Consider the following 22,766-nt stretch of genomic DNA (forward strand, 5'->3'; position numbering starts at 1 on the left):
AACACCAACTCTGTTCCATCTTCTTTCCATTCTAAACAGGAATCAGGAGAGGAAATGATGAGCTCTTGTGAGAATCTGGGTTATCACTTGCCATTAGCCCTGCAGACCTTCACGAGTCTCAGTCTCACCTCCTAAGGCAGCGGGAACAACCACGACTATAACCTCAACCATGATTTGCCTAGAGTTTCGGAACGATCAGAAGCAAAGGTAACCACTTCCCCTTCTCAGAAGCGAATGGCTGAAACAACAGTTTGTATGTATTTGTCAAGATGATCTTCAAGTGGCCAACAGATGCTAATGATATTACCAGCAGGTGGGATGGTGGTTAAGGTGCTGGACACTCCCACATGGCCGACTGTTGTTTGAATCCTGGACCTGGTGGCTTCGCTTCTCACTTTCTGTTTCATTCTCTCTCTGGTCAAATTAAAAAAATAAAATAAATAAATAAATGAATAAATAAAATTAATTCTTTTTCTTTTAAGATATTATTATTTTCCTCTATTACTATGTGTTTTTCTTTTTCTTTGGTTTGGGACTTAAATATATTAAGCACATAGAAAAGTGGACCCCCAAAGTGGCTGGAGTTCTGATCCACTGTTTATGTTTACCCGTGGAGTTGGAGACCCAACAGGATCCTGACATATAATGACAACCAAAGGCAGATAAAAAGTGTATAAGAGGGAACTAGCAGTTACCGTAATGGCTATGTCGCTGGACTCCCACATAGTCGACCATGGTTCGCGTCCCGGATCCGGTGGCTTAAAACTCACGCTGGGTGCGTGTGCATGCGTGCCCAAGATCCCGAGAGGAGAATGGAGGAGAAGGGATTGTGGCGTGACCATCCCCCCTGGGGGGTGATTTCTCGCTTTCTGTCTCTATGTCTCTCTCTGTCTGTCTGGCAAGCGCACGTGCCCTATAGCAAAAAAAAAAAAAAACCTCTCAAAAAAAAAATGTGTATAAGAAAAGGGCATAAAGCCAGGTAGAGACCAGTGTGTATGCTGTTGGGGTGGGAAGATGTTCATATGATAGGTACCTTTTAAAAAATATTTGCCAGGACCAGCAGTTACCGTAATGGCTATGTTGCTGGACTTTCACGTAGTTTGGGTCCCGCAGTTCGAGTCCCGGACCTGGTGGCTTAAACTCATGCCAGGCGCGTGTATGTGCGTGCCCAAGATCCCAAGAGGAGAATGGAGGAGAAGGGATTGCAGCATGGCCATCCCCCCTTGGGGGTGATTTCTCACTTTCTGTCTCTCTGTCTCTCTCTGTCTGTCTGGTGAGTGCACCTGCCCTATAGCAAAAACCTCTCCAAAAAAACCCCATATTTGCCAGAGGGCGTGTGTGCTTGCCGGAAAGAGACAGTTATCTCCCAGTTATCTTAATGATAACATCCCTAGATGTTAACAGATGCTTACACCTGTCTCTTCCCTTAATTACTGAAGCAACATTTTTCTCATCAATTCTATCATCAGTTCTTATGGTTATTTATAAATTGAAAAGGACTGAAATAGCATAAAAGTTTAAATATTTTATTACTCCATTTACATGAGGAACCTAGGAATAGTCAAATTCAGGGACAGAAAATAAAATATCGGTTACCGGGGTCTTGGGGGAGGCAGGTGGCAAATAGCGAGTTCCTGTTTAGTGGGCACAGAATCTGGGATGATGAGAGTTGTAGAGATGAACAGTACTTAATACGACCAGCAGGTGGCACAGTGGTTAAGGTGCTGGATTCCCACAGAGCCCACCATGGTTCTTGTCCAAGATCTGGTGGCTTGAAAATCATGCTGGGTGGGACCAGCAGGTGGCGTGTTGCTTAAGGAGCTGGAATTCCCACATGGCTGACTGTGGTCTCAGTCCTGGACCTAGTGGCTTTCTCTCTCTCTCTCTGGTAAAACTCATGTGAAAATAATAATAATAAATAAAATAAATAATTCTTTAAAAAAAGAAAATCATGCTGGGTGCATGTGTGTGTGTGCTCAAAATCTTAGGAGGAGAATGGAGGAGAAGGGATGGTGGTATGGCCATTCCCCTTGGGGGTGATTTCTCACTTTCCCTCTCACTATCTCTCTCTCTTTTCTTTCTGCCGAGTGCATATGCCCTATGGCAAAAACCTTTAAAAAAAAATCAAAAACACAAGAAAACAACATTTTGGGTCTCACAAAAGTCATTATGCATTTTTGCACAGAAAAATACATTATGATTTTTCAAACAACCCAATACTTAAGAAAACCATGCTATACAATTATAAATGGAAATTTTATGTATATTTTACCACAATTAAAAAAAAGCAAAGCAATACAAGTAACATTATGTATGACTCATTAAACTAAAATATGAAAATTATTTAAGCAGCTTCTTTTTTTTAATAGTTTTTTTTAAAAAAGAATAATTTAACTTTATTATTTGTTTATTTAATTTTAATTTGACCAGAAAGGGACAGAGCAAGAGGGAGAGAGAAAGTGAGAAAGCAAACCATCCAAGTCCAGGATTCGAACCATGGCCAACCATATGGGAGTCCAGCATCCTTAACTACCATGCCACCGACCAGCCCCTATTTCAGTAGTTTCAAAGAATAATTGCAAAGATGGGAAAGAAAACCTAGAAGCAGGTATCCTCAGAATACAAAATGTTAATATGGACCTTCAAAATCTTTAAAAAAGAAAACACGTCTTTTGAATACTACTCTTCATCAAAGCAATCATATATTCTTAATTTATAACTTGGTTTTAAAAATTTATTAAAATATTTACATGTTCAAAAATCCTGCATTTCCTAAAGCCTCTGTTTTGAAAACTTGCTTTACCACAATTGGTTGATACATAGCAGGATTAGAAAATCTAGTCTCTTGAAATTTACCCCCCAAAAACATTAATTCTTAAAAAGAGTCACTTATAGTAACATCTTACCTGTGAGTGGTAGGGATCTTGAAATCTAGCAAGTGACAGAGATATGTGTGTGCCTGTGAATATCTGGTATACGTTTACTTACAGTGGGGTGTTCTTGCTGCACCCCATTCTGATCTTTAGATCATAAGAGTCAGAGTGTTTTTATGGTAAAATTAAAAAAAAATTATTTCATTTAACTTTATTTATTTTTATTTGACCAGAGGAGGACAGAGTGAAAGAGAGAAAGAGAGGGAAAGCAAGAAAACAAGCCATCAGGTCAAGGACTCGAACCGCAGTCAGCCATGTGGGAGTCCAGCGCCCCCAACCACCACACCACCTGCTGGCCCCATATGGTAAAAATTTTAAAGAGAAATCAGGGAAAACAGTTGTATTTACCAATAATGTCTGCATAGATTTCCATCTTATTGTGTTGCTGAGCGAGGGTGAAAGCTTCGTTGTTGCATTTGGACATGACAAGAAACTGGATGGCAGACCCATAGTCACCGAGCTGTAGAAAAAACCTAAAACAAAATAGTTTATTTAACCTGACTCCTACAAGGTTTTTTTTTTTTTTTTTTTTTGCTATAGGGCGTGTGCACTTGCCAGAAAGAGAGAGAGAGAGACAGAGAGATAGAAAGTGAGAAATTACCCCCCACGGGGGCTGGCCACACTGCAATCCCTTCTCCTCCATTCTCCTCTTGGGATCTTGGGCATGCACACACATGCGCCTGGCGTGAGTTTAAACCACTGGGTCCAGGACTCGAACGGCGGTCGACTACATGGGAGTCCAGTGACATAGCCATTATGCTAACTTCTGGTCCCAACTCCTATAGGTTTTTGATTTACAAGTCAAGTTTCTCAACCAGGAGAAACCATTTAAAAACAAAAATGAATGAGATACCCTGCAATTCTACATTTTAGGCTTATACTTGAAAAACATACTCTAATATGCTGAACACAGCTAAAAGCCTTTGAATTTAAACATGTAAACCTAATAAAAGGATTAAAAATAATATTTATTTTGAGTTTATCTATTTGATAGGAGGTAATAGGACTTTCTTAAATTTAATTAAAAATTTTTTTTTTTAAGTTTTTGAGCATAGGCTCATTGCAGAGCGCAGAAACAGAGGGAAAGTGAGAATTCACCACCTACCCCGCCCCACACACACCAGGGAATGGCCATTCTCTTCTTGGGACTTTGGGCACGAGTGCACACATGTATGACTTTCAAGGCTCTGGGTCTAGGACTCGAATCATGGTTGGCCATGTGGGAACCATGTGCCTTAATCACCATGCCATATTTTGGCCCCTTATTTTTTTCCTTCTTTGTTTTCTTTGCTTTATTATTATTATTATTATCATTATTATTTTTTAGAGCAAGAGAAAGAGCAAGAGGAAAAGGGAGAGAGAGAGAAGACACATTTTTGAGAGTTTTATCTCTGTGAGCCTCTGCCCAGTCCGCCCCCTAGCTAGTAGGACTTAGGTGCATACCACCAAGTCCAGCCTGTTCAGGTCGATCTAGGAATTGAGTGCGGGCCTCCCATGTGGCCACAGCCTCATACAGCAGGACCCTACTGCTTATGCCACTGCAGCGGGGCCAACAGAGTTTTCATTTAAGGTTAGTTTTTGGAAGTCCAAAAATATTAGTGCGTTATGTTACCTGGCTACCATTTTGGCTCCATCCAGAGACTGGCTCTCTCTGACAATACTGACAGCCTTTTCGGGATTGTTGAGGTGGTCCAGATAGATACGGATCACACTGTTCCACTGTTTTGCATTCTCATAGGCTACAACAGCTTCTTTGTACCTGTGAGAAATATTTCATTCAGACAAACTTCAGCACTTTCCATTTGGAGGAGGGGAATGCCCATAAACATTCGGGACACTTTTCTATTTCACTTATTTTTCTCAAAATTTTTTTTTTCCTTCATCAGAAAAAAATACCAGAACTATTCCTCTAAGATATGTTCTTTTTAGAGTTTTGATAAACTAACAGTAAACTACCAATATTGAACTGCATTTTTCCATATGAATCAAAGCTCTATAACTTTTTATATTTTACTGTAAATTTTCCTTTTAGGGTAGGAAGATTATGACAGTAATTAAGGACTGTTTAATAAACAAAATACAGAATTAGTCACAATTATTGATGTGGTGTAAGAATGGTATATGAAAACTTTGTGTACTGGGACCAGCAGGTGGCGTGGTGGTTAAGGTGCTGGACATTCCCACATGGCTGACCACGGTTCAAGTCCTGGACCTGGTGGCTTGTTTTCTCACTTTCTCTCTCTCTCTCTCTCCCCCTCTGATCAAATTAAAAAATAAATGAATGAATAAATAAATAAAAATTAAAAAAAAAACTTTTGTGTACTGATCTGTAGAGGGCGCTCAGGACTCTCTTCAGCAGCAACTAGATCTTCAGTTCTTTAGATGTCAACAAGACATTTAGTTACATCTCCATTTCCTAATGCTACTTTTGAGAGATTTTTGTTATAGGGCATGTGCACTAGCTGGAGAGACAGAGAGACAGAAAGTGAGAACTTACACCCCCTGGGGGGGGAGGGTGGCCACACCACGATCCCTTCTTCACTATTCTCTTCTTGAGATTTTCAGCATGTACGCACACACGCCCTGCATGAATTTTAAGTTACCGGGTCCAGGACTTGAACTGCAATTGGCCATATGGGACACTCAGCCTCTATGCCTCTCCCTGGTCTCCCTGTGATTACTTTGATAAAAGTCTGGGCTATTAATAATCCTAAGTCTCCAGATACAACATATGCTTCCAAGTTGCTTTCAAAGACTGTAGAAATACACATTTCTTTTTTTTTTGGAGAGGTTTTTGCTATAGGGCGCGTGCACTTGCCAGACAGACAGAGAGGGACAGAAAGTGAGAAATCACCCTCCCAGGGGGGATGGCCATGTCACAATCCCTTCTCCTCCATTCTCCTCTCAGGATCTTGGGCACGCACGCACACGCGCCTGGTGTGAGTTTAAGCCACCAGGTCCAGGACGCAAACCGCGGTCGACTACATGGGAGTCCAGTGACATAGCCATTACGCTAACTGCTGGTCCCGAGAAATACACATTTCTATGGGTTGTGAGTAGCAAGTGCATTTTGACGGTATGGTTATTTAGTTTCTAATCTTTCCTAATATGATAGCTTGCTGTAATTTAATTATTATTAGTGAGGTAGAACTTTTTTTTCATTTACATGGAAAACAATTTCATGATCGTATTTCTTCCTCTGGGACTTGTCCTCTTGTCTTTAGCCCAATTTTCTATTTATTCCTTTTGAGATTCTTTTATTAAGTTGTAGGAGATCTTTGAACATTAAGGCTATTAATTATTCATTGCTGTATTCCAGTATTGGTTTGTGGCTTAAACGGTACAGCCATCCACGTGGAATTCATCTTTCTTCATTCTTCTCTCCCTTTACATGCCTGAGTTATCCTCCTTAATAAAGGGGCAGTCTCTTCATTTTCATGCCATAGTATATAAAATCTTCAACTTCTAGTATTTAACTCTCAAATAAGAGAGGTGGTAGACTATATTTGAATAAAAAATAAAAAGGGGTTTATAAGGGGAAGGAGTACTATAATAGTCCGGCATTTCAGGCCAATGAGGAGTATGCTATTCAAAGATGTTTTATTTCTGTTTTGTCTTTCATAGACAGTTGCAAATGTAAGTGGTTATTCTGCAAAATTTGCATTGTTCTAAGTTGAGATCAATTTGCGATGCCGTACAAACCTGCCGTCTGCTTCTTTAGCCTTGGCATACTGCAGGTGGATCTTAGGAGAGGAAACGTGAGGGAGGAGCTCACCAACTTTTGCCCTAGAAAGAGATTCAGGACAATGACATCAACACTATATTGGCTACAGCTTCCTACAACAAATGTTGGTTTTTAGGATTCAAAAGCAGTTATGATCTTTTGAAATCTTGGCTACTATGTATAAAAACAGATTTAATGGATTTTTCTCCTAATATGCACCCATCCTTCACCCCCTCCTCCAAGGGTTGACAAATGAAGGTTAGTTCACTAACTCTTTTGAGACAATAGAGTTTTTGGTCCCCCGCCCCCCCCCAAAAAAATTTATCTAATCAGAGATTTCCCCATATCAAACCAGAGAACATGCTGTTCTTTGGAAAAAGAACTAATAAAGGGGCTGGATGGTGAAGCAGTGGTAAAACATGATTTTCTGCAAGGAAATTCCATGTGGGAAGGTTCCTAGTTTAAGTCTGGAGCCTTCCCTGACTTCACCAGGCATGCATGCTAAGGGGCTGGCTAGAGACTGGGGGTGGATTGTGGTTTCAGGACCCTGCAAGGGGTGCTCTCTGTCTCTGTCTCTCTCTCTCACTCATGGGATGAATGAATGAATGAGTCCATAAGTACACTTTAAAGAGTTATTAATATGCTTCTAAGGAGAAGAAAAGAGACAGAGGGGAGGTCCAGATAGGGGGCCGGTCCATGGAAGAAAAACAGTAGGGATGCAAGTGGGGAGACTCTTGGGGCATTTCCCTCCCACCTCTACTGAGTTTGTTTCTCTCTTACCAGTTCTTACAGCGGATGTAAACAGACGCTGCTTTATCATAGTAGTGGCCTTTTTCATAGAGTTGGGCTGCTTCTGAAAATTGCTAAAATAGTACAGGATGGTTACAATACTAAATTGATTAGGTATAAGACCACAGAAGTACTTATACAGAGAAAAGACCTTCATGTTCTCCAGTATGGCTCCACAGTCTCTCTTCAGGACCCGGCTGGGATGCTTGAGGGCCTGGCTCACTCCTCGGCGTATGTCCCCCATCCGTATGGACATCTGGGCCACTCCAGCCAGACACACTTCATCGTGTTCCTGCAGTCACAAGGCAGATCCGAGGAAATCAGACCCTCATTGCGTGCTGCTAAGTTCAGCCAGAACAATTCACTTAAATCTAAAACGAGTCCCAAGGTTACCATTTACTTTCATTCATCTTTTTAGAGCCGTCTCGTCATTTTTAAATAACACTGAGGATTTTTTTTTTTAACATCAGCTATTACAAAGTATAATTCTTTGTCTTCAGAAGTCTACATCTTTTATGCAAAAGATCAAATTTTCACTACCCCTTGTCATAATACATGGTATGTCTCCTTGGCATAAAATTTTATGGAAGAGGTAATATACTGGCTATATGAACAAAATAGAGTAGAAAACCATTTCTCAAATTTGAGATTTCTCTGCTAGGCATGATTAAACATAAAAACTTTATTTATCTAGAATTGTCTACTTCATTAAAGATAACAAAGGTAACTAAAGAACTTTCAGAATAATGACTCTGCACTAATAAAATGTAACATTTGATTATATTTTGTATTTTGTCTAGTAGAACCTGTCACCATGGTAGCAGTGGTCTCATCTACCCTGTCTAATAAGACAGCTAATAGTGACAGTGGCCCAGACATAGTGGAGCACCCCTGCAGAAGGTAGGGGTCACATGGGAGGCCTGGCTTTGGATCCCAGACAGACATGAACAGGCTGGTGTGGTGGTGCACATCTGTGACCCCAGCAGACTGGAGGCTGGGACAGAGGACCACAATGATGAGACTCTTGTCAAAAATCCCTTCTCAGGACCAGTAGATGGCATAATGGTGACGTCACTGAACTCCCATGTAGTCGACCGTGATTCGAGTCCTGGACCCACTGACTTAAAACTCTCACTGGGCATGTGTGCGTGCATGTCCAAGATGCCAAGGGGAGAATGGAGGAGAAGGGATTGCAGCATGGCTATTCCCCATGGGGGATGATTTCTCACTTTCTGTCTGTCTCTGTCTCCCCCATAGCAAAAATCTCTAAAAAAAAATTCCTTCTCACCCTCTCCCTCTCTCTCCCCAGCATGTATGCTTACTTTCTCTCTCACATTAAAAAAAAAAAGTCTCATATGACTACTGGGCTCTTGAAACATGGCTATTTGCATTCTTAGTGACAGAAGAACTGAATTTTATATTTTAATTTAAAATAATTTAAATAGCCACTTGTGGCTAATTGTTGCTGTATATGGCAGCACAGATAAAGAATGAACAAAAATAGCCATGGCCAAACAAACAAAAATATTAAAACCCAAGAGATAAATGAGCAAAAGATATGATCAGGCAATTCATAAATAAACAAAAGCCAAAAAAATCAGCCAAAAAACCCCATGGGACCAGCAGATGGTTTGATGGTTGTGTCATTGGACTCCCACGTAGTTGACCATGGTTGGATTCCTGGACCCAGTGGCTTGAAACTCACACCAGGTGCATGTGCATGTGTGCCCCAAATCCCAAGAGGATAATGGAGGAGAAGGGATTATGGTGTGACCATCCCCCTGGAGAGTGATTTCTCACTTTCTGTCTGTCTGTCTCTGTCTCTCTGTCGAACACATGTGCCCTACAGCAAAAATCTATCTTACAAAACAAAAAACACATTCTCAACTTCATTGATAACAAATACACACAAAATAAAATTATACATTTTTTTGCTAAATAAATGGGTAGAAATAAAAAGAGATCCATAACATTCATTGTTGAAAATATGGGGGACATAGACCCTATCATATACAATCGATTGGTATTTGAATTACTACAATTTCTGGTGAAAGCAAATTAGCAATATCAAAAATTAAATGCACACACTGCAACTAATATATTTTGCTCATAAGACTATATATATCCTTCAGGAATACTGTTTTAAGTGAAGATAGATAGAATATTCATTGCAGTTTTGGTAATATTTTTGACAACAGGGAGAAAAATCACAACTATAATCAACTATAATTCAATAAGAGAATGGGAAAATTCTGATACATGCAAACAATAGAATATTAGAAGCTCTTAAAAGATTAAAACAGATTCATGTGAGCAGACTTGGAAAGCCATGAACAAAGCAAAATGCTGCTTTGCCCAGAGCAGATGCTCTGTTAGTCTTTGCTGAATAGGTAGATGTGAATACTCTCACTTTTTATAAAAATCCATCCATGTATTTGCATGTTTAGAAGACGTTCCAGATAGAAATATATGAACTCATTAACTGTGGTTACCCTTAAGGGATGGATGGAGAAGAGAATATTGGATTCCTAATGTTAATATTCTTTGGTGATTTTTTAAAGTTGAAAGCAATGAGCCTGCATTTCTTTTGTAATAAAACTGCTGGACACAGGGCCAGTCTGTGGCCTGGTAGTTAAGGGACTAGATCCACATGGCCATTGGGTGGTTTGAGTCCTGGATCCACATGTTTAAAAAAGCACGCCAGGCCCATGTGTCCTCAAGCCCAAATCCTAAAAGGAGGGAAGAGATGGAGGAAGAGAGATTGTGGTGTGACCATTCCCCATGGGGATGCTTTCTCTCTCTCTCCTTCTCTGTCTCTCTGGTGTGTGTATACACCCTCTGGCAATTTAAAAACAAATATTAGCTATAAGTAGAAAATGTTAAATTTTCCAACTTTTAAATGATATCATCTGACTCAGAAACACCAATTTGTATTGTAAAATTCAGCTTCTTGAGCTAAAATTCTGGCATGAGAATGGGCTGGCCCAGTGAGTACACGCTTTCCAAGTTCGTTTTAAAGGAAACCGTGCAAGAGATAAAATGGCGAAACATATGTTCAGGGACTGGCTATTTATTCTGAAAGTGGTTACTGAAAGTTTTTTGCTTTCTTCGTGGTCTTTCCAAGTCAGTACATAAGAATCTATTTTAGTCTCTCTCTCTCTTTTTTTAAGGGCATGTGCACTTGCTAGAGAGACACAGAAGAGAGAGAGAGAGGAAAGTGAGAAATCGCTCCCCATGCGAATGGCTACACTGCAATCCCTATTCGTCCAGTGTCTTGGGATTTGGGGCATACAGGCATGTGTACCCAGTGTGATTTTCAAGCTGCTGGGTCTGGGACTTGAGCCATGCAGTTGGCCATGTGGGATCCAGTGCTTTAACCTCCATGATACCTGCTGACCCCCCGATCTGTTTTAATCTTTTAAGAACTTCTAATATTCTACTTTTTGGATGTATCTTAATTTTTCATCGATACTTTCATTGAGTTATATTGGCTTGTAAGTGGAAAGGGATAAAAATTTTACTTCAACCTTAATTAGAAGTTTATATTTAGGATACAATACAAAAATTTACTTTCAGGGACCAGCAGACGGTATCACAGTTACGTAGCTGGATTCCCATGTAGTCAACCACGGTTCAAGTCCTGGACCCAGTGGCTTTCACCTCACATTGGATGAATGTGCATGTGTGCCCAAGATCCCGAGTAGAGAATGGAGAAGGAATTGTGGTGTGGCCATCCCCCTCAGGGGGTGATTTCTTATTCATTGTTGAAAATATGGGGGACATAGACCCTATCATATACAATCGATTGGTATTTGAATTACTACAATTTCTGGTGAAAGCAAATTAGCAATATCAAAAATTAAATGCACACACTGCAACTAATATATTTTGCTCATAAGACTATATATATCCTTCAGGAATACTGTTTTAAGTGAAGATAGATAGAATATTCATTGCAGTTTTGGTAATATTTTTGACAACAGGGAGAAAAATCACAACTATAATCAACTATAATTCAATAAGAGAATGGGAAAATTCTGATACATGCAAACAATAGAATATTAGAAGCTCTTAAAAGATTAAAACAGATTCATGTGAGCAGACTTGGAAAGCCATGAACAAAGCAAAATGCTGCTTTGCCCAGAGCAGATGCTCTGTTAGTCTTTGCTGAATAGGTAGATGTGAATACTCTCACTTTTTATAAAAATCCCTCCATGTATTTGCATGTTTAGAAGACGTTCCAGATAGAAATATATGAACTCATTAACTGTGGTTACCCTTAAGGGATGGATGGAGAAGAGAATATTGGATTCCTAATGTTAATATTCTTTGGTGATTTTTTAAAGTTGAAAGCAATGAGCCTGCATTTCTTTTGTAATAAAACTGCTGGACACAGGGCCAGTCTGTGGCCTGGTAGTTAAGGGACTAGATCCACATGGCCATTGGGTGGTTTGAGTCCTGGATCCACATGTTTAAAAAAGCACGCCAGGCCCATGTGTCCTCAAGCCCAAATCCTAAAAGGAGGGAAGAGATGGAGGAAGAGAGATTGTGGTGTGACCATTCCCCATGGGGATGCTTTCTCTCTCTCTCCTTCTCTGTCTCTCTGGTGTGTGTATACACCCTCTGGCAATTTAAAAACAAATATTAGCTATAAGTAGAAAATGTTAAATTTTCCAACTTTTAAATGATATCATCTGACTCAGAAACACCAATTTGTATTGTAAAATTCAGCTTCTTGAGCTAAAATTCTGGCATGAGAATGGGCTGGCCCAGTGAGTACACGCTTTCCAAGTTCGTTTTAAAGGAAACCGTGCAAGAGATAAAATGGCGAAACATATGTTCAGGGACTGGCTATTTATTCTGAAAGTGGTTACTGAAAGTTTTTTGCTTTCTTCGTGGTCTTTCCAAGTCAGTACATAAGAATCTATTTTAGTCTCTCTCTCTCTTTTTTTAAGGGCATGTGCACTTGCTAGAGAGACACAGAAGAGAGAGAGAGAGGAAAGTGAGAAATCGCTCCCCATGCGAATGGCTACACTGCAATCCCTATTCGTCCAGTGTCTTGGGATTTGGGGCATACAGGCATGTGTACCCAGTGTGATTTTCAAGCTGCTGGGTCTGGGACTTGAGCCATGCAGTTGGCCATGTGGGATCCAGTGCTTTAACCTCCATGATACCTGCTGACCCCCCGATCTGTTTTAATCTTTTAAGAACTTCTAATATTCTACTTTTTGGATGTATCTTAATTTTTCATCGATACTTTCATTGAGTTATATTGGCTTGTAAGTGGGAAGGGATAAAAATTTTACTTCAACCTTAATTAGAAGTAGGGATAAAAATTTTACTTCAACCTTAATTAGAAGTTTATATTTAGGATACAATACAAAAATTTACTTTCAGGGACCAGCAGACGGTATCACAGTTACGTAGCTGGATTCCCATGTAGTCAACCACGGTTCAAGTCCTGGACCCAGTGGCTTTCACCTCACATTGGATGAATGTGCATGTGTGCCCAAGATCCCGAGTAGAGAATGGAGAAGGAATTGTGGTGTGGCCATCCCCCTCAGGGGGTGATTTCTTGCTTTCTATCTCTCTGTCTTCTCTGTCTCTTGGGTGAGTGCATGGATCCAATCGCAAAAATCTCTCTAAAAAAATTATTTTTGGACTAATAAAAATATTACCATCTTCCATTTTTTATGAGCTTAAAGTATTTTAAATTGGTTTCACTTCAAAGTTACTACTAAACTGTGACGAAAATTGTTAATAAACTGAAATGAAGGCTCACCTGCTAGATACTGAATATAATATAAATGAGACCCAGATCTTTTAAAAGAAATGAAAAATAAAACCAAAGATAATTATGCATATCTTTATTCATGGTTACCTTATTATCACCTGTTATTCCTTTCTCATAATGAGCCAAAGCATTTATATAATCACCCCTGAAAAAAAAATCATAGTGTATTTCAATAGATACGTTAAGTATCTTATTTACATATACAACACTTAAAAGATGATCTTTGTCACCAAGTTGCTCAAGCTCACAAAAGATAGATTATACAACAGACACAAGCATTCTTCCCAAGTGCAGTCCATCACTGTTTTGCTATTTTAAAAATATTAAGCTAGGGGCCAGTAGGTGGCATGGTAGTTAAGGCACTGGACTCCCACATGGCCAACTGTGGTTTGAGTCCTGGACCTGGTGGCTTGAAAATCAAACTGGGCATGTGTGCATACATGCCCAGATCCCAGGAGAAGAATGGAAGAGAAGGAATTGTTGTGTGGCCATCACCCTGGGGAGTGATTTCTCACTTTTCCTCTGTTTCTCTTGTTCTCTCTCTCTCTGGCAAGCATGTGGACCCTATGACAAAAACCTTAAAAAATAAATTAAGCTGGGTTCTGCTAGATTGTAAGGCATTTGGGGGAAGCTACATTAAATGTTACGAGCTACTTCTGGCTATTTATTTCCTCTGGCACTAAATGACAACCATGTGACCATAAAAACTAATGATTTTTTTCCCCCCAAGGCCCAATATTTATCAGGATAGTATGTACTGAACCTGGGTTGCTGTCAACTCAAGAAAAGCTACAAATGGAGGAACACACTGAGGATTACAGGACTGAGGACCCTGGTTCTTACTCCGATAAAAGGTATGATACAGAGGCCAGCAGGTAGTGTGGTGGTTGAGGGCGTTGGACTCCCACATGGTCGACTGCAGTTCGAGTCTCAGACCTGGCGGCTTGCTTCCTCACATTCCCTCTCTCTCTCACTTAATTCCTCTCTGGTCAAATTAAAAATAATTTTTTTAAAAGTATGATACATAACATAAGTGATCATACTACCTATTCTCACAACTAATGCTAAGATAGATCGCATATCTCGAAGACATATTTATGACCTCAATTTATTTTCATTATTTAGGACAGGATGAGTGGGTGATTTGCCTAGGACTGTTTTTGAGATCCATCTTCCTCTGAGAAACCATCCACTGCAGAGTAATGAATAAACTCTGAAAATGGCATTCTTTGAATTCCACCATAGGTCCTTGTTTAGCGCTCAGGTAAGCCTAAACTCTTTAAGCCCACTTGGCTTCCTTAGCTCCATGTAAAAGGAAGTTTTTGGAAGAGAGGTTGTACTGCAGAATACACTGAGGAACCCGTCAGAACTAGATGAACCAGGGAGTGAAGAAGCATTATGAGAAATATGTAAAACCTACTGAAGAGTGAAAGAAGAACTCTTAAATAAAGCAATATGAAACGAACACAAAAAATTCAATTCGGGCTGTATCTCCTTTATCCAAGATCAATATTTTTCTACATTTTAATATTTTTGAAATTGGAATGTATCTTAAATAGAATAAATGTCAAAAGATATCATCCAGTTGTGGGTCAGTCAGTGGTATGGTGGCTAAGGCATTTAGATCTCACATGGCTGACATTGTAGTTCAAGTCCCAGAATGGGCACATGTGTGTGGGTGCCCAAAATCCTAAGAGGAGAATGGATGAAAGAGACTGTGGCACAGTCATCCCCCAGGGGTTATCTCTCTCTGTCTGTCTCTCTCTCCAGTGAGTACATGTACCCTACAGCAAATTAAAAATGCATAAACTGTCCAGCTGTGATGTAGTTGCCATGGCACACACAAATATGAACTTCCATTTGCAAATAAATCGTTCATTTACAGTCTCTGAGGGCAGCTGCACCGGTAACAGCAACCACAGCAGCTGCGCGTTAACTAAACCTGGAGGCTGGTTCCCTCTGAAATAACACATCGCACTGTAATAAAAACGTCGTCTGTCAATTAAGACTATTGACAATTAAGATGATCTAGCAATTAAGCGCACTAGAAAATTATTTTATTTCTTTTAAGAGGGTTTTGCCTTAGGGCATATGCACTGGCTGGGGAGAGAGAGAGAGAAAGAAAGAGACAGAGAGAGTGAGAGAGACATCACCCTCCAGGGGGATGGCCATGTCCTAATTCCTTCTCTCCCATTCTCTTCCAGGGATTTTGAGCACGCATGCACATGCGCCTGGCATGAGTTTGAAGCCACCAGGTCTGGGACTCAAATCATGGTCAGCAATGTGGGAGTCTAATGACGTAACTGCTAATTGCTATGCCATCTGCTGGTCCCGAGACCACTAGAACATTCTAAACTTCTCAGAACAGATTATGGAATTTCCAAAGGAAGGAGAGACATGTGAAGCTTTGTCACGCATCACAAAGGATTATTATTCAAGTACTGAATATCCTAAGAAAAGCTTCTGGGTTGAATTTCAATGTCAAATTTTCATCTATATGCAATTCCATTTTTTTCCCAAGCTGCTGGGGCTGGGATTTAAACCATGAATTTGGTCATGTAGGATCTAGTTCCTTTAATCACTAGAGGGTATGGGGCCAGCCATGCAATTCAATTAAAAAAAAAAAAAACACTATAATTTTAAGCAAAGAGAAATGTAGACTGCTGTGATTTGAAATACAAACGTTGAAACTACCCGACTACGTATGTTGAAACTGAACTAGCAAACACTTGCTCCTACCACCTGAAGATGCAGCGAAAAGGCTCTTACTCAGATGTTGGTACCTTGATCTTAGACTTGTAAGCCTTTCAGAACTGTGAGAAAGAAATATCTGCTCTTTATAAATTACCTGGTCTCAGGTATTCTGTTATAGCAGCAAGAACTAAGACGGAGACCAAACCTCAGCATGTTTCATTATGCCTTGAAGTTACACTGCCAATCCCCCAAGTGTTTGAAGAGGTTAAGATCACAAGGGTAGGTTCTGACACACAGTGAGTCACCCCATGCACCACTGCTGAGGTCAAATGTAATTCAGAATGTTTACGATTGGTCCCATAGCGCAGTGGTTGAGCGCTGTGCCCTAGGAGCCAGATCTCACTTGGCCAACCATAGTTTGAATCCTGGCCCCCAATGGCTTGAAGAACATGCTGGGAGTGTGTGTGTGTGTGTGTGTATGCACAAAATCCTGACAGGATGAAGAAATGGAGGAAAAAGGATTGCAGAGTGACCATGCCCACTGCAGGTGTGCTAGCCTGCTCTTTCTCTCTGGTGAGTGCATACGCCTTCTGGCAATTAAAAAAGTAACATACACACACACACACACACACACACACACACACACACAAATGATATTTAGGTTCTAAATTTAGAAAAGCCTTAGGCCCATATTTATATTTTGATGCTAAAATTCAAAATGGATAAATAGATGAGTGAGAAATTAAGAGAAAACATTTTTTAAAAAATTATTTAATTTTATTTATTCATTTATTTTAATTTGGCCAGAGAGAGACACAGAGAAAGAGAGAAGGGGAAAGTGAGATAGCAAGCCACCAAGTCTAGGAATTGAATGGTGGTTGGCCATGTAGGAGTGTTCAGCACCTTAACCACCACGCCACCTACCTGTTGGTTCCGGAGAACACGTTTTTCAGATACATAATTAAGACTTTTTTTTTTCCCCTCTGTAAAAAGTTAATCATTATATCAACGATATAATTATTGGCAGTGTAGAGTCGAAGATAATCAGTTACTGACTAAAACATACAAAGATGAGGACTTACGTGAATTCAAGCTGAATAGCGTACTCTTTTGATATAAATGGTATCTGGTCTGGGGCCAGACGTTTTGCCAGTTGTAGAGCACTGTCCCAGTGCTGTAAATCCCTTCTCATCTGTTAAGAAGAGAAAGACCTTAATGTTTTTCTTTTCTTTTCTTCTTTTTTTTTTTTTTTTAAAGAGAGATTTTGGCTACAAGGCATGTGAGCTCACAGTAAAAAATGAGAGACAAAAAGTGAGAAATCATCCTCAGGAGGATGGCCACACCACAATCCCTTCTCCATTCTCCTCTCGGGATCTTGGGCACGCAGGCACATGCGCCCAGCGTGAGTTTAAACCACCTGGTCCAGGACTCAATCCGCGGTCGACTATATGGGAGTCCAGTGACATAGCCATTACGCCAACTGGTCTCACCATGTTTTTCTTTATCCCTTTCTTAAACTAGGTCCTTTCCTCTGTTCCAATACCTCTTACACTGCTCCTTTCTGGGAAACTAGTCCTTAGCTTACCTCTTAATACACAAAAGAATTCCAGACATTAATAATAAATGTGCCTCAGTTTTCCCATTTGGAAAACAGAGGAAATAACAGTATTATCTCTTAGGATTATCATAAAGATCAAATGAGGTATTACATGTCAACTGCTTTGAGAAGTACCTGGTGCATGTGAAAACTCAGTATGTGGAGTTATTTTCTTTGTATCTGTTTTTGTAAGTTACACAGTCTGTTCTCTTTGGATAGATATGGATTTAAAATTGTTTGGTAATGTTATAGGCCTTTATGCTTCCCCAGAATATAGAATGAAATATTTTTGAATTTATTGAGTACTGAGGGGATCTTAAAGGTGAAATGCTGCATTTCAGGAGAGAGCAGGCATTTGGTGTCTAGCCTGAGAATATTTTTAAAAATAATTATTTTATTTAACTTGATTTATTATTATTATTTTCCAGTTTGATCAGAGAGAGAGAGGGAAAGTGAGAAAACAAGTCACCAGGTCTAGGACTTGAACTGTGGTTGGCCATGTGGGAGTCCAGCGCCTTAAACCACCATGCCACCTGCCGGCCCCAGCCTGAGAAATTCTAGCTACATGAAAGGGGCTCTCCTCTGCAGGTCTGCTTCCTGTCCCGATGTGCTTCCATACCTCCAGGGCAGCAACAGGGCAGCTGGATGCAAGGTACAGGTCTTGGGCCAGGTTGAAGTCATTAGTAAACATGGCGAGGTGTCCCGCCAGAAGGTTGTAGTCCTCTATTCCCTACAAACAAAAGTGGTTTTGATGAGAAAAAATACAAAGGTTTAACTCTCTCTCTCTCTCTCTCTTTTTTTTTTTTTTAAGACTTTGCTCAGTAGGAAGTACTAATGTTCTATCAATTCACTTGACTAGGAATTAGGTAAGAGTCACTGTAGAAATTGAAAATGTTTGAATAAACAGCATTCAAATCTTACTCCGATAATTCTCATAAAAATGCTGTTTACCTTTACTCCTTCCAAAGACATCACCATGCCAACATTCCCGATTGTCCGGTAAACACGGATTGCAAACTCCACTTCCATGTGGTGTAGACAAGCTTCGGCCAACTCATTCCAGGCAGCGTTGTCGTTCAGAATCCTGCAGATGTCCCAGGAGTCAGAAAACCTGGGATCGAAGGACATTAGCTTCATCAGAGTTCTGCCATACTTGTCACCTAACACTCTCTTCAGACTGTATACAAACAAATATTGCACCCTACAGAGGTTTTGCAAATTGTTCCTTCACCCGTAATAGTCATTTGTAAGTAATGAAAAAATATTGAAATCTTCCTTTTTTTGTACAAATAAATGTTTTTTGCTGTTGTTGTTGAACTTCTATTAATAAAATCTACTCTCTGTAAACCTGCCCTGTTTTACTACACACAGAAATGAGAATTATTTTTGTTCTCACACAGGCCTAATGAAATTAGATTCTGTCCTGTAAGTTTAGAAGTTTAAAACACCATTCAGTGAACCATGACCCATGGGCTAAGTCCAGTCAGCTGCCTGTTTTTGTGAATAAAGTCTGAGTGGAATCCAACCATTCATCAGCCCACACATCTAGGGACTGTCTACGGCTGCTTTTGTGCTGCAGCTTCTGGCTTGCATAGTTGTCACAGAGTCCCTAGTCCTTCAAGCCTGAGGTATTAACCATTTGGTTCAAAACAGAAAAAGTAGGCAGACTTCCGGTATGCTTTGTGAACATAAATACTGATTAAACTTCCTTTTCTTTTCTTTTTTTAAAGAGAGGTTTTTGCTGAAATACAGAGAGAGACAGAAAGACAGAAAGTGAGAGACATGATCCCTCAGGGGAGATGACCATGCCACATTCCCTTCCCCTCCCTTCTCCTTTCAGGATCTTGAGCATGCACACACATGTGCCACGCATGAGTTTAAGCTGCTGGGTCTGGGATTTGAACTGTGGTCAACTATGTGGGATGATGTGCAACCATTATGCCATCTGCTGGCCCTGCTGATTAAACTTTCTGTGAAACCTTAACATCAGTGAATATATTACTCCATTCATCTATTGAGTTATCAACACCCATTTACTGAGCATCTCTTGGGTTGTCAGAAAAGTCATGACTATTTTTCTGTCTTTCTATGCAAAAACGCATCATGACTGTTCCCACAACCCAATTTTATGTGCCAGAAACAGTTCTAGGAACCAAGATTCAAAAATCCAACACCTGGTTGCTGTCGTTAACAGTCAATGACTATAACAAAGTGTGATAGATAAATAAGTGCTCACAATATGTTAATCTTTGTCCTAAGTGTTTTGTATAAGTTCTTTCACTGAATTATCCTATTCACTAAGTATACTGTTATTCCTCCTTTATAGATGAAGAACGTGAGGTTAAGAGTCTTTAAAAGACTAGTCCAACTCACACAGAGATAAGTGGTGAAGTGTCTTAAACCTTGCAAATATTTTCTCCCATTCAGTAAGTTGTCCCTTCGCTCTGTGAATTGCTTTTGTTTTCTTAGTTCTTAAGTTTTCTAGTTTAATATTATCCTATTTGTCTATTTTATTTTTGTTGCTTGTGCTTTTGGGGTTTTATCCAAAAACTCTTTGCTCAGATCAATGCTCCGAAGCATTTCCTCTAGTAATTTTACAGTTTCAAGTCTTATGTTTAAGTTCAATCAATTTTAAGTGGGTTTTTATGACCTCATATAAATAGAGAGTGGAATAGTGGTTACTAGAGGTGGAAAAGTAGGAGAGAAAAATGTTGGCTAGCAAAACCAAAAATGATGGTCAGATAGAAGGAACAAGTTCTAGTGCTCTCTTGCATAGTAGGGTCACTGTGGTTAACAATAATTCATTGTATAGTTCAAAATAGCTAAAAGAGAAGATTTTTAATGTTCCCAGCGCAAAGTAATGATATATGTTTGAGATGACAGATATGCTCATTAACTTGATTTGATGATTACATATTTTATTGGGTTGTCAGAAAAGTTATGATGCATTTTGCACAGAAAAAATACATCATGACTTTCCTGACAATTTAATATATTCATATTCTGAGAAATTGCACTATACTCCATAATGTGTACAAATATGTTTTAATTTTTTTCTTTGAAGTGCTCTGCATCCCCACCTATAGTTTAGCCTAGCCCTGAGACAGCACATCAGGAAGACCCCCAACCTGAACTGCTAATGGTGGCTGGGGAGTCATGAAAAGCTTCCTGGAGCAGGATATGTTCCACTGACTGGTGAAGAATGAGGAGTGATTACATTCAGAGATAGGGCTGGGGTATTCCAGAAAGAACCATGAAAAATATACAATTCAAGCAGCTGGCTGAACAGAGAGGAGGTGGACTGGGAAAGATGAGACTGACGTTAAATGATCAAATGCTTGTATGCCATGCCAAGTCCCTGAGGAGTTTGGATTTTTTTCCTAAAGGGAATGGGAAATCACAAAGAGATCTTGAACAGGGGAAGGAGGAGATCAAACTCGTATTTTCGAAAGTGTGTGAAGAACAGATGAGACAGTCATGAGACTACTGGCAGGAAGAGCAGTGTGGAAGTGTTGCATTACACACATTATTACTAGTGAGGGCCTACGTAAGTGAACACAAGAGAAGAGAAGGATCTGGGGTGTGTGTGAGAGAGAGAGACAGTGAGTGAGGTCACGTGCATGTGTAATTAGAAAGGGGGAAGGTAGAGGTCTTGGGAAGACCATGAGTTCAGTTTCACACAGGGCAGGTTTGAGGAACTCATGGATTTCCAAGTCCATATGACTATAGGCAGCAAAGTTGAAGCCACAGATTCAGACGGTATTGAAGCCATGGAAGCGGAGAAAACTCAGGAAGACTAATTAGGGTAGGAAGAGAAGAAGGGAGTTCATGGGACAATGAAGAACAGCATTGAAGAGCTATTCAAGAAGAATTAGGACCACCAAGAAATTCAGTGGCATGAAGAGGAAGGTGAAAAGAGCAGGTAATGGAAACCTTAATTAAGCTCAGCAAAAGCCAAATTTTAAGATGGTGTTGAAATAATCAAGTTTATTAAAATTTCACAGTAACTGGCTAGTTGGGTGTTTAGAAATCTTCTTGTTCTGAAGGACTTTCTTGTAATAAAGTACCCATAACAGTAAGTGAGAAAAGTGCTTCCTTTGGAATGTGTATGCATTTTCATACCCAGTATGTTATCTGAGCCTCTCAACAACCCTGTGAAATAAATAAATATCAACTCCAACTATCTAATAGGATTTGACCTTCAAAATCACAAAAGCAAACAAGAAGCTCCAAGAGAGATGTTTGAAGCCCTACCTTTTCAGCATTAAAGTCTGTGCCAGCATCTGTCTCAGCTCATTCGGCCCCGTATCTTTTAAGCTGTTGAGGAAGCTGTGGGTGCTAAGGTAGATGTTGTTTATTTTACCACTCTGTGTCTGGCAGATCAACTCTCCATTATAGAGCAGCAAAGGTTTATGAGAGAAGGGTACTTTGGTGCCGCCAGCCAAAATAACCTTGGATCCTGTATTACAAAATAGACCTCTTAATGCTAAAAGCTGATACTCAGCACAGACATCAGAAAGCAGCATTTTGATTTCATTGCAATGGAAATTCATGTATGGACAAACGTTCAAAGAAGTGATTAAGTACCTTGGATCGTGTCCTTGTGAAAGACGTAAGTGTATACCTTGTCATCATCATAAGCAAGAAACACACCTTTGTCCATTGGCCAGTTTTCCCAAAGAACACCTTTGATGGTTGGCGAAAGATCTGGAATCTCATAGGTGGCATCATTAACCTACAAAACAGGAGTTACAGATTTGCCCGAGTCTGTGACGTCATTATCATCAGCCTTGGGAGGAGGCTGTTTGCAGCCTTAGTTGGCATAGCTTACTGACCCACATTCATCCGAACATCACTCCAGCCACAATAACTAGCAAAGTCTTCTTCCATTCCTATACACTGGTGGGGTAGTGGGTAAGGTGCTGGATTCCACATGGCCAACTGCATGGTTCTAGGCCCCAACCCGATAGCACCTGAAAAACACATGGGCATGTGTGTGCGCCTGCCCGGAATCCTGAAAGGAGGAGGAATGGAGAAGGGATTGTGGCATGACCATACCCCATGCCCCATGGAGGGTGTGTTTTTATTTGCCCTTTCCCTCTCTGTCTCCTGTGAGTGCACACACCCTCCAGTGGGTTAAATAAAGGGAAAAGAACTGAAAAATGGCTCTCTCCTTCTTACTCTGTCTTCCTCTCAAAACAAGAATATGAAATTCCCGCAAATAATAACTAATAC

The 22,766-nt window shown here is 40.1% G+C and overlaps 1 protein-coding gene across 1 annotated transcript in view; it reads right to left on the minus strand.

Moving 5' to 3' along the window:
• WDR19 (WD repeat domain 19) overlaps positions 1-22,766 on the minus strand; it is a 96,126-nt gene that overhangs the window by 24,153 nt on the left and 49,207 nt on the right. Inside the window, exons 16-26 of the mRNA XM_006169241.3 lie at positions 22,119-22,266; positions 21,786-21,990; positions 18,483-18,642; positions 18,151-18,261; positions 17,017-17,126; positions 13,328-13,385; positions 7,598-7,738; positions 7,438-7,520; positions 6,636-6,719; positions 4,546-4,692; positions 3,282-3,406 (exon numbers count right to left, since the gene is read on the minus strand). Of these exons, the coding sequence (XP_006169303.1) occupies positions 3,282-3,406; positions 4,546-4,692; positions 6,636-6,719; positions 7,438-7,520; positions 7,598-7,738; positions 13,328-13,385; positions 17,017-17,126; positions 18,151-18,261; positions 18,483-18,642; positions 21,786-21,990; positions 22,119-22,266 (1,372 nt within the window). The remainder of the gene's footprint in view (positions 1-3,281; positions 3,407-4,545; positions 4,693-6,635; positions 6,720-7,437; positions 7,521-7,597; positions 7,739-13,327; positions 13,386-17,016; positions 17,127-18,150; positions 18,262-18,482; positions 18,643-21,785; positions 21,991-22,118; positions 22,267-22,766) is intronic.

The sequence above is a fragment of the Tupaia chinensis genome, unplaced genomic scaffold, assembly GCF_000334495.1.
Source record: "Tupaia chinensis unplaced genomic scaffold, TupChi_1.0 Scaffold146907_1, whole genome shotgun sequence".
NCBI classification, from domain to species: Eukaryota; Metazoa; Chordata; class Mammalia; order Scandentia; family Tupaiidae; genus Tupaia; species Tupaia belangeri.